Source organism: Neovison vison, chromosome 2 (assembly GCF_020171115.1).
Source record: "Neovison vison isolate M4711 chromosome 2, ASM_NN_V1, whole genome shotgun sequence".
NCBI classification, from domain to species: domain Eukaryota; kingdom Metazoa; phylum Chordata; class Mammalia; order Carnivora; family Mustelidae; genus Neogale; species Neogale vison.
Window position 1 is genome coordinate 24,355,595 of NC_058092.1, and position 11,842 is coordinate 24,367,436.

Sequence of the window (11,842 nt, forward strand, 5' to 3'; positions counted from 1 at the left end):
CAGGCTCCGAAGCCAGGGACATGCCTGGGCTTCCCGTGGTCAGGAGTGTGGCTCTCACATACCACCCAAGCCCTTTTCCCAGCACTTCACCCCAGTTTCCCAGGGGGCTGCCTCCGCCCACCAGGTTCAGGCATTAGCAGGCTGGGAAACCGGTCCGACCTGTTTGTTCTCAACAGGGCTCAGTGGGAGGACCTGGGATGGGCTTTTCTCTCTTTTGTATGTCCAGTGAGCTGTAGTGTTGGGGAAGGGGTTTTAGGCTAAGTAAAGATTCCATGGGTCTTTCTGGAGGGGAGCCCTTGGTCATCCCTGCACTCTTCTGTTCTAGAAGTCATAGAAGAGGAGAAAACCAAGGAGGAGAAGCAAGAAGCCAAAGGGTGAGGAAGGAGCTGTCAGCTATCTCCCCAGCATTGGAGCACCAGCCCCTTTGTCCGCTATGCTGAGGGGAGGCACAGGGACAGCTGGTGCAGCTTACAAAGACCTCTTTCAGGGACCAGTCTGTCTGTCTCTGCAGCTCTAGGCAGAGCTAGGAAGCCTCAGCTCTCAGCAAGTCACCTGGGCAGCTGGGGTCCTATAGAAGTCATTGTCCCCATGTTTTTGCCTCAAGGCCTCTGGGGTGCTGTTATCTCATGCCAGTCTCTGCTCTCTCCACAGGGTCAAGGAGGAGGTCAAGTTGGCTTGAGCAGACCTCTCCAGTTCTGGCTTCCTGCCAAGTTCCCCACCTTCCTCCCACAAGCCCTCAGATTTTATATTTTCTATTTCTCTGTGTATTTATATAAATATATATTAAATATAAATATCCCCTGGGACTAGACAGGAACCAGGGCCCTGAGCCCAGGGCACGTGTTAGAGTGAGCTTTTTTAGTGGCTGTGGCTGCCTTGCTGCCACCCAGCCTTCCCCAGTTATTACTTTTGAACCATAAAGGGTGCCGGGACTGGAAGGCATACTCTTAAGCAGCCATAGGACAAAATCCTGAAATGTCAAGTGCCTGCTTAGTAGCTTTGGAGAGGTGCCCTTACTGAGCATTCTAGGAGTGGTTGGGTCTTCAGAGACACCCCTCGCCCCCTGCCCAAATCAGGCTCCTTAAGGTAACATCAGCCATTTTAGGTTGGTTCTGTTATCATACCTTCCCCACTAGCCCCATGTGAGCCAAGGAACTCACACTGCCTGCCCTCTATCCTCACCCAATTCTGCAGGTGGAGATTGGTGGTCTAGTATCCTTTTTGAGATACTATTTTCATTTTCGTGAGAATCTTTGTAATAAATTGGTACATTTCTACATCCTCCTGAGTTTGTGTCCTAGCAGTGTCCCTGAGTTGATTTCCATTCCACTTCCGTGCCCTTCTGGTGTCCATGAGAACCTGGGCAACTCCCTGAACAATGTAACAACCCCAGACTTACCCTTCACCTTAATCCCCGCCTCAAGGGTTGAGGTTAACCGATCTTTCTTGCCCTACCCCCAGAAGACCACTCATTAAAAAGCACTACTAAAGGGACGACATTTATTCCTTCTCCAAATGTTACAGTAAAACCAGGTGGAAGAGAATGGTTTTAGCAGTTAGAAAAGAAAAAAAAAAGTACAAATCTGGGGTTTGGCCATTAAAAGTTATTTACAACAATGGGAGGGGGAAAAAAAAGACAACGAGAAGTTGTTTCACATTACAGACCTCCCCCCCACACCCCAAAGCCTAATACTTGCTTACCAAGTCAAAAAAGAGACACAGTCAATTCACAAGCTGGAGGTTTGAACTTGAGTAAGACATTTATAAAAACCTAGACAGGGGCAGTGTCCTCCCCAGCCCAGGTGCCACTAGGCACAGCACAAGAGACTAAAAACTCAACAGCGGGGAAGGCTGGACACTCAGGGTTTGGGAGTGTAGGCACCCCACATCTGGCTCAGGGATTTGGGGAGTAAACAAAACCTACTTGGAAAAGAACTGGGGAAGAAAACCAGCAATTGCCTTCTTCAGGGGTGGGGACAGCAGAGGTAGGGCCAGGGGCAGGAGAATTTCACATCACTAACCTAACTTGGGAAACTGCAAGGGACCATCCTCAACTGGCCTTAAGAGGAAGGCCAGATGGATGATGGGAGAATCCACAGGAGGGAAAAGGAGAGGGCACGTGGCTGGGAGGGGGCAACAGCCCCTTCCTTTCTGGGCACAGGAAGGCAGCCAGGGCACCAGGTCCAGGCAGTGACCTCACAAGGACAGCACAGTTTTTGCAGCTTAGAGATCACCCACCTGCCCCCACCCAGCTACTCCTTCTGCTCGCAGGCAGGTGTAGGGCCACTCTCCGGCCCCGAGGGGGTGGATGGCTCTGCAGCCTGGGGCCCTGCCTCTTCTTCTGTGTCTCCTCCCTTGGAGGCAGCACTAGCCTCTGCCCCCTTGGCCTGGGGCTCCTGGCTTTCAGGGGTGGCAACAGCCTTCCCTTCCTGGGCTGTGCCTTCCTCGCCGCAGGCACCGATCTCCCCCTGCTCCTGCTCTTCCTCGGTGGGTGAGGAGGCAGACGAATCACCCCCACCCTCCTTCCGATTTCTCTTGAAGGACAGACCACTCAATTTGAAAGGCTTCTTGAAAGAGAATTTCTTCTTCTTCTTGGGGGTCTCCTTGGCGGGGGCATCCCCCTTGACCTCAGCGCCCTGGCTAGGAGGTGCTGGCTCGATGGCATCGCCAGTGGCCCCGGCTGCCTCCTCTGTTCCGTTCACGGGGGGCGACTCCCCTTCACCCTTGGGGGATAAGTCTCCATTGCTTTTCACGTGGCCATTCTCCTGCAGGGCAGAGGAGACAGCAATGAGGGCCAGGGCTCTACCCCTCCTCCCCCAGCCCGCCGCGGACCTCTTCCAGGCAATGGGATCCCGATTCTTCTGCAATCCGGGAGGCTGCTTGTAGCCTCACCCACACCGGGATCCCGTCAAACATCTCCCTCCTGTCCTCACGAGCGCGCAGAGGCCGCGGCCGGCAGGAGGCGCTGGGGTCCCGTGGCCCCCCACCCACCTCCCCCGGGGCGCGCTCTCCATTCGGCGGGGACCCGCTCGCCGCCGCCGATCCCCGGCAGGCGGGCGAGCCCAACAAGCCGACATCGGGCGGGAAGCCGCCACGGGGCGCTCTTCTCCCCACCTGGACGGCCCATTTTCCCAGCCTCCCGCTTTGTGCAAGCGGCCCCCCACCCAGCTCTCCCCACATCTCGACTCCCCACTAAAAAAAGGCCGTGAGCCACCGAGGTCGGGTCTGCGGGTGGAGTGCCCTCCCTCCCGGGAACCCGCCCCGCGGCCCCTGGGCGCCCCCTTGGCGCGGCCCGGCAGCGCCTTTGTTCCCCGCGCGGCACTCGGGGCGGCCGGGGGCAGCGCCGGGGGCCGGGGCCGCAAACAAAGAAGGCGGCGGGGCCGGGCCGGCGCCCCCTCCCCGCCCCTCCCCTCGCTTCGCCCGCGGGGGCTGCGGCGCCGAGAACAAAGGGACCGGGCGGGGGAGGGGGCGCCGCGTGTCCCGGGCCGGACAAAGCGCGCGGCCCCGGCCCAGGGCCCCAGAGGGGGCGAGGTACGGGAGGAGGGGGCCAGGTCGGGCCGTGCCGAGCGCACCCACCTGTCCGTTGGCCTTAGCAGGGGAAGCGCCTGCTGCCTCCTCGGCGGTCACGTCGCCCCGGGGAGCCTTGGAGCTCTGACTGCCCATGATGGGGGGTCTGCTGGGGGGGGCGCCCGGGACCGCCCCGGGCTCGCGCCGCAGGGGATAGTTCGGCCGGGTCGGCCTGGCCGGCGGAGGGGTGGGGCTCGAGCCTGAGGGGGAGGGGTATCGGGGGGGGGTGGGAAACCGAGCTGCACCCCCTCTCGGCGCCCGACCCGCTAGCTGCGCCCGCCACCGCTCCGCTCCGCGCCAGAATGCCGCCCGCCGCCCGCCGAGCCGCCTTATATAGGCGCCCCGACCTCGGGGCGGGGCCGGACATTTAAATGAGCGCCCAATCGAGGAGCAGAGGCGGGCTCAGGTCCCGGGCTCCACTGGCGCAGTGGGCGACGCCGGCGGTCTGGTACCCCTAGCCCACTAGCCTACCCCGGACGGGTGGGGTCCAACGTGGGAAGGGGAGAGGCAGGTCGTTAAGCGAGCTCTAGAGGAAAGGGAAAGCAATCACTCTCTCCTCTCAACGCCCACCCCCCAGGGTGGACGCCCCCAGCACCTGGAGCAGCCCCCAACGCCGTAGTTCTGCACTGACAGCCCCTGTCAGTCTCCCCCTAGAACTCTTCGAAGGGCTCACATGCCCAGACTCGTCAGAGGGCTGGTCCTGAGTTATGCTACGGAGAATGCGGTCATAGAAGCCGCGGGGCCCCGCGCAGGGATGATCTGCACCCGCCCCCCCAGGCCTGGAGACCCGTCACAGGTCCCACCCACGTCCCTGCCTGCCTGCCCCGGTCAGCATGGGGGGTCTGGCCCACCGCGAAGTCACTGGTCAGACTGGTGAGGCCCATCCCTCCTCTCTCCTCCCGGTCCCTTAGCAGCCAGTCACACGGAGCCCCCACAGACCAGCTCACCTCTGTCCCTTCTGCCCTCAGCCTGGACCCGTTACAAAGCCCCGGGTAAGGCGGTCCTGCGACCTTGAAGGGCTTCCCCATCCCCTTGTGAAAGCTGGAGAGTCTGAGGCTCAGAGATGTTAACATAGCTATCCCCCACCTCAGGGCTCCCCAAGCAGGCAGAGGAACTCCAGACCTGAATTCAACAAAACTTCAAACACTCTAGTGGAGGGCAAGGACATCACCAAGGCTCCTGGGACAGCCCCTGGAGGGCAGCCCCCAGGGTTGCCCAGCCCAGCCTCCTGCCCCACCTGAGAGTGAGGGAGACCCTCCAGCCCCAATCCCCTGCCACTTCCCCTTCCCCTTCCCCTGGTATGGACAGGTCTGTGGGAACCCCAGAGCCCTGACTGGCCCCGGATATGTGTGTCCGGTTGCCTGCTCTCAGCCCCCAGGAGGAAGAGGATGGGGGCTGGAGGAAGGAAAGTGTTGCAAAAGCAAGGCTGTGTCCTGGACAGCTCAGCACGTCCCTCCCTCCCTCCCTCCTTCCCTCCTACGGGTAAGGCCTCCTGGGAGGCCTGAGGCTGTGAGGTGTGGAGACACCCCAGGGCCTGAGAAATCAGGAACTCCCCACAGATCTGACCACAGAGGGGCGGAGAAGGGCTGAGGTGGCATCTACATTCAGTGCTCACCCCTGTAACCTCCAGCTACTCCGAAGCTACAGAAGACTCATTAACAGCCCCCCTACCCCACCACCATTTTTCAGACTGGGACACTGAAGTTCAGAAAGGGAAAGAGACATGTTAAAGGGCACACAGCAGATGCTAGTAATTGACGGGGAGAAGGGGTTTGGAAAGACCTACTAAAATGAGGTGGGGACAAGGAGGAAGCCCCTGGAAAAATTCTCCATTGAGATCTGGGACTGCCTGGTCAGAGTGGGAGGTGAGAAGAACCAGCTTTGGGATAGGAGGGCCACCATGCCCCACAGCCGCTCACGGACAGAACGGTGCCTTCACCCACTGCCACTAAGGGATGGACTTCGTGACCTGCATCTCTGTCTCGACCACAATAGGGAGCCCACAATGCTGCCAGGCGCTGCCCGCACCGGCTGGCAGGGCTCAGACGGAGGCTGTGCGAGTCCTAGAGGGTTTGGGGTCAGAGGTTAGGAGCAGATCCCAAGCATCCGGGCTCTGCCCTGAGGGGCTGACAGGCAAATCCCAGGAGGAGAGAGGAACATCAGAACTAAAGGACCCTGAGTTTCCAGAGCCCCAGAGGGAGCCTGGGCCACAGGGGAGCTCTGCCTCTCCCACCAGCCATCGCTGGAGGCTGGGGAAGGGTCGTCGGGGAGCCCAGTCCCTCGGTAAACCCAGGTCCCAGCAGCATCTGGCTTCTGGAAGAGGCAAGACGCTTAGGATGCTGTGGAAGTGGGGGGGGTACAGCGGCCCCCACGGCCTCCTCCGTCCACACTGTGGCTCCTTCCTCCCCAGCTGCTGCTAGGCCAGACAATGCGCCCATTGTTCTGTGTCTCCAGGGGCCCGTGTGCAACTGTGTGTGTCTGTTTCTCCCTGTGTGTGACTGTGTATCGCTCTGTATCTGTGTGTGAGAGACTTTGTGTGTGTGTGTGTGTGTGTGACCAGGTGTGCATGTTTGTGGTTGTGTGAGTTTGCATCTTTGTCAGCTGTGTCAGGCTGTGAGAGAGAGGTTTGGTGACTCTTGGCGCCTCTAAGATTTTTTGGGTGTGTGCCTGCCTGTCCTTGAGATGGTGTGTTGGTGACAGTGTCTGCCTGTGATTGGGTGTATGACTATGAGTGTGTGAGGCTGTGTGAGAGAATAGGAGTGTGTCGATGAGAAAGTAGCAATTTGTTGTTTGTCAGCTGCGTGTGCCTTAGTGGGTCACCAAGGCTGCGGTGGTTGGAACCTTTCAGGGATGGGCTGTTGCCAGGACAGAGTGGCCGGGAAAGGAGGAAGGAAGGGACAGGGTAACTCTGGGACTAGAGACTAGAACCCCCATGTTTTCACATTAACCCCCCCCGCGTGTCCCAGTTCTCCGGTGAGGCCTCAGCCCCTGTCCCTAGTCTGAGATGCTCCTAGCCTCCTGGGTGGGAGGGAATGCGTTTCCTTGGCAGGCAGGAAGCCCAGGACGTCAGGAGAGCCAAAGGGTGGGGCTGAAGGTGGGAGGAAGACAGAAAAGAACATGGCCCCATAAAGGAGGTTCGGGGGCGCTTCGAGGTCTTTGAGGGGGCCCTGCGGTGGGGATCAGATTGATGCGAGGTGAGCTGTGAGTGGGCCATGACTAGTCAGCAATGGGGGCTGGGCCTCTCTCGCCAGGGACCAGCACTTGCACAGGCCGGGAGAGGGGAAGAGACCTCAGAGAGTGGCTTGGTTCCCATGGAGTGCCCCGTAATGGTGACTTGGCAAGGCCTGCTTCCCAGCCCCAGCCACCCCATCTCTTTCCGGGGAGCATCAGCTGAACCAAGAGTCCTTAGTTCTGGCCCCAGGTCGGCCTCCTCCTGCTCTGTAATGGGGAGCTGGTCGTCACTCCTTGGGCCTCAGTTTGCTGCTCTGTACAGTGACAAGTTGGGCTCCATGATTCATACTCACAAAGCTGAGAGTTCCTCCTTCTGCTCACAATCGCAGAGCACCAGCTGTGAGTCACGCGGGGCCCCTGCCCCCAGGGGTTTCCCATCGATGGGGAGAGACTGGCAGTGCCTTAAGGGGAGAACAAAAGCCAGACCCGGGTCAGCTAAGGGCTCTGTCAGCTGCAGGATGGAGGGGCACATGCATGGGGAACAGATGGAGGAAAAGTTTCGAGCAGGGCAAAGTGGGAACAGCGACCAGCCTGTGTTAAGGGTAGAGATGGAGAGACAGGCCTAATCTGGAGACAGGATCCCTAGGACTCCGTGACTGGCTGGCTGCAGGGTTGGGAGCTGGGAGAGTCGGGAGAAGGGAGTGGCCAGGTTGTCACCTGCATTTCTGTTGTGGGTGACAGCTGGCCAAGTGAATCCGTGGACTGAGACAGGAAAATGGAGGGTAAGAGAACTGGGGGTGGGGAAGGGCTGGCTGAATTGAGCCTTGTTGAGTCTGCAGTGCCCGGGGAACATTCAGGAGCACATCCAGGAGGCAGCGCATAGACACGCCATCGGATCGTGTTTCCTGAGCCAAAGGCCAGGCCCCAAAGTCTGGCTAGTGACCTCACAGGGACAACAGACCTAGGTTTTAAGTCAGAAGTGACCCCAGGAAATCTGGGCCTCTGAATGCTGCTAGATGAAGGAAAGGGGAGCCAAGCTGTGTGTGGGTCACCCAGGAAGGTCCTGGGGCCATGAGGAACTTTCCCACTGCAGGAGCAGCAGCAAGGGGGGGGGGTGCAGGGGTGGGGGGGGCCCTGGGGTTGGAGTCTGGGAGGGAGCCAGCAGAGAGGGGGAGCCCACAATCATGGAGATCCTCGACCACTGGGGAGAGTTCTGAAAAGGCAGGAATGACCACGGAGGACAGTAATCATAGTTGCTAGCGTTGTTTACCTGCCAATTGCAGGCTGCGCTCCGTGCCAGCTGCTTTCCATACCTTATCTCATGACCTGCTGAGATGTGCCCCCTCATTGTTTCTGTCTGTGGAGGAGGAAACAAGCCCAGTGTGGTGTTTGTGGGGGGGGGGTTCTGCGAGCAGCAGGGGACAAGGTCAGAACTAGGGAGTGGTTTTCAGGATCTCCTAGCAGCAGAGCAGTGGAGAGGCATTCACAGAGGGCTCCATGAGGAGCACAGAGGGGGTCAGCAGGGAGAGGCCAGGCGGCCATGGGCTCGGGACCCCAGGAACTCGACTCCTCGGCATCCTGGAACATCGGGTTCTGGTCTGGCTGTCCGTAGCACCCAGATCTGCAGCCTCTCTGCCAGTCATGGGCCTTGGACCTGGGGCTGGATCCGGGGGCACCTTAGCAGCTCTTCACTGGGAACTGCCCCCGCATCCAACTGGTCACCAAATCACAGGGACAGGGATTCTGTAGGTTCCCTTTCCAATTTTTAGTCCAGTCAGCCCTCTTTTTTCTTCCTTCCCCTCCCTCTTCCCTTGGTCTGTGCGAACAGAGCATGTGCGTGTGTGTGCACATGTGCGTGCATGGAAGTGGGGTGGGGTGGGGTGGTTGTGTAACCTGGCCAGGGCCCAGTCACTGAGCTGACTCTCTGGGGCTCAATTTCCCCAATAGCCAAGGGGTGTGTCATCAGCTCACCTGCCTATCTTCCCCAGGCTTGATGAAGTCACCAGAAATTCAACCCAGGTGCCCTGGGCTGCCCGAGCCTCTCCCTTCCCCCTTCCCTCCCCTCTTTCCAACTTTCAGTTTCTGTTCAGATCCTGGGTGCCACCAGGGGGAGAGGCAGCCGAAGGGGTGGAATGTGGATTGCTTACAACTTTCCAACCAAAATTCCCCTCTTCCGGGGGAGTCCCTTTAAAAGGGAAACTGAAACCCTGTCCGCCTCCAGTCCCCAGTCCCACCCTTTCCTCTCCACACTGTTTGGGTCCCTCTCTTCTCCCATTCAGCCTCTTCCTCCAAAGGATCTGGTCCCACCTTGCAGCTTTGTGACCCCTCCCCTTGCTTGGCCTCCCAAGGCGCACCCTGTAAAATGAGGACACTGAGTGCCACTTGAGGCTGTGACAAGGGTTCAGTGGGGTGTTTTAGGGTTGAGGCAATTGTAGTGACGAAGCATCATGTCCTAGCTGTGGCTGGAGACCTGCTCTGAGCCTCAGTGTCCTCATCCGCAAAGTGGGAACGATAATAGCCAGGCCTGGGGTAATTGTGCAGTAAATGAACCAGTGCCAGCAAGCGAAACCCTTCTACCCATCACCTGAGGCGCAGAGCAGAAAGGAAGCAGTCAGCAACATTCATAGGTGCCACCAAGTGAAATGCTGGGCAAGAAGGAGGCACCAACTTGGCATTCATTCCCCCGGCCTGGGGGAAGGTGGAGGCAGGAGGCCAGGAGCCCCCTGAGACGACCTTGCATCTCCTCCCTCAACATTCTTCTGGGGGCAGTGGTAGAAGGACCCCCCGGGCTGTTCTCAGGATGCTGAATTATTCAGAGGGAGGTTTATTTGGCTCAATCAATTCCTTATACGGTAAAGGAGTCTGTCTCTCCCCAGAACCCTGAAGATTCTCACCCTCTCTTCCTGCAACCCAAGAATTGTCCCACTGGGGTCTTCTCTTAGTGACTTTTCCTAGAAAGACATGCCAGGAAGTCCCCCTCTGATACATCTGTCTGTCCCCTCCGAGCCTCTCCTCAAATTCTCCTTCCCTCCTGTCTACCCAGGTGTCCTGATATGCTGGTGGCCCTCCCTGAGCACTCCAGGTCACGCCTCAGAGAGATCAAGCTTGCCGCCTATCTCCTCCCTTTTTCTCTGGCTCACTGGACTTCAACTCTGTTGGCTTTTCAGCTCCTCGGTGTTGAGCTTCCCCTGCCTCAGGGCCTTTGAACATGCTGTTTCCTCTGCCTAGATTGCCTCTCTCCACTTCCCTACTTACTGAATTTCTACTCTTCTCTCTCTCTCTTTCTTTTTCTTAAGATTTTATTTATTTATTTGACAGACAGAGATCACGAGTAAGCAGAGAGGCAGGAAGAGAGAGAAGAGGAAGCAGACTCCCTGCTGAGCAGAGAGCCAGATGTGGGGCTCCATCCCAGGACCTGAGATCATGACCTGAGCCCAAGGGAGAGGCTTTAACCCACTGAGCCACCCAACCGCCCCCACTCTCTTTTTTAAGGTGTTATTTATTTGAGACAGAGAGTGAGGGAGAGAGAGAGGGAGGGAGGGAGAGAGACCATGAGTGGGGGTGGGGAGTGGGAACAGCAGAGGGAGAGGGAGAAGCAGACTCCCCTCTGAGCAGGGGCTTGATACGGGGCTTGATGAGGGGCTCAATTCGGGGCTCGATCCCCGAGACTCCAGGATCATGACCTGAGCCCAAGGCAGATGCTTAACTGACTGAACCACCCAGGCACCCCTCTACTCTTCTCTTAAAACCCAAATCAAACCACTCCTGAAGACCTCCAGGTAGAGAGGCTCTCCCCACCACATACTCTATAGCTCTGGGCTTAGGTCTCTCACTACTCTGTTGCCCAAGATGGGAACCTGACAACCGCCCCCCTCAGCTCATCATCCCCCTTCCTCCACCTCCAGGATGGCGGCCCTTTTCACCTGTGCCCAGGGCCTGCACCACAGCTGCCTTCCCGTGGTCTTCTGTCCCACATCCAACCTCTCTAGCTGCTCTCCTTTGCCTTGGGGCCGCTTTCCAGTAGAGGGTGCCCAATAAATATTTCTTGGCTGATGGAGTAAATGTGCTGAGGAAGGCAGAAGGAATGAAAGGGATGTCAAAATCAAACATGTCCCCTTGGCTTGAAACCTTTCTGTGGCTTCCTACTGCCCTCGGGGTGTCTGTCCCTTATACTGAAGGTTTCACCCTCAGTGCCCAGGACACAGTCCGGACTGCCCACCAAACTATAACCTTGCTCTCCCTGCCATTATGCAGGGAGTCCCTCGGCCTGCTCTGTCCCTTGGCCAGGCAGCAGGGCGACACTGGGTGGATGGGGACCTGAACTAAAGGTACAGAGCGCAGCCCACACCAACATTTCCACGCTGCACCTGTCGCCAGCGCGGGGGCTTCCACATGTAGCTTTGGAGTCAACATCTGAGATGCCCGTTAGAGACCCCGGGGACAGATCAGGCTCCCAGATGGGTCCATGAGCCTGGACTTCAGAGTTTGGGGTGTCCCAGATTTGAACAGGACTAGATGGATAGATGGAATTCACCAGAGAAGGAGTGGCTCGAGAAGGCAGCTCCAGAGGCTCAACAACATTTCGATTCTGGGAGGGGAGCTAGCGGGGGCAGCTGACGGTCAGGGAGAAAGGAAGAGGTCCAGGAGTGGGGGTGCCCTGGAGGCTGAGGGAAGCAATGGTTTCCAAAAGGAATGAGTGGCCCACCATGTCAAATGCTGCTGAAGGGGGGAGGAAGATGGAGGGAGAGCGGTGTGAGCGGTGTTCAGGGGGGCAGAAGAGGCGGGACTTAGGGAAGGACTGAGGACTGAGGGAGTGAGTGTGTGAGGAGGGAGAACTGAGCACGATGCCCGGTGAGGGCCCTGCTCAGGCAATGGGGGGAAGGAGGTGCCAAGCCTCACACGGGAGCCTAGAGGAGGAGTGGTGGGAACACATTGAAATGGAGAGGTCAGTTTGGGACAGGCTGAGGTGGGGTGACTTTGGGATGTCATTAGGATCAATGCGTCTAGAGCAATCAGTGTTGGAGAGTAAGATCTGTGTGTGTGTGTGTGTGTGTGTGTGTGTAAGTCTATACGCTGCTGACGATCAAAGTCTCTGTCTCTAGCC

General features: G+C 58.2%; 2 protein-coding genes across 2 annotated transcripts in view; one reads left to right on the forward strand and one right to left on the reverse strand.

The window, feature by feature from the left end:
- HDAC1 (histone deacetylase 1) overlaps nucleotides 1-1,288 on the forward strand; it is a 35,545-nt gene extending 34,257 nt beyond the window's left edge. The window contains exons 13-14 of the mRNA XM_044237684.1: nucleotides 326-374; nucleotides 652-1,288. Of these exons, the coding sequence (XP_044093619.1) occupies nucleotides 326-374; nucleotides 652-679 (77 nt within the window). The 3' untranslated portion in view covers nucleotides 680-1,288. The remainder of the gene's footprint in view (nucleotides 1-325; nucleotides 375-651) is intronic.
- Nucleotides 1,289-1,486: 198 nt separating this feature from the next.
- MARCKSL1 (MARCKS like 1) lies at nucleotides 1,487-3,820 on the reverse strand. Its single transcript, XM_044236353.1, has 2 exons — nucleotides 3,577-3,820; nucleotides 1,487-2,765 (listed from the first exon to the last, which is right to left on the reverse strand). Exons 1-2 carry the CDS (start codon nucleotides 3,661-3,663, stop codon nucleotides 2,253-2,255), a joined length of 600 nt encoding a protein of 199 aa, XP_044092288.1. The 5' UTR covers nucleotides 3,664-3,820; the 3' UTR covers nucleotides 1,487-2,252.
- Between the last annotated feature and the right edge of the window lie 8,022 nt (nucleotides 3,821-11,842).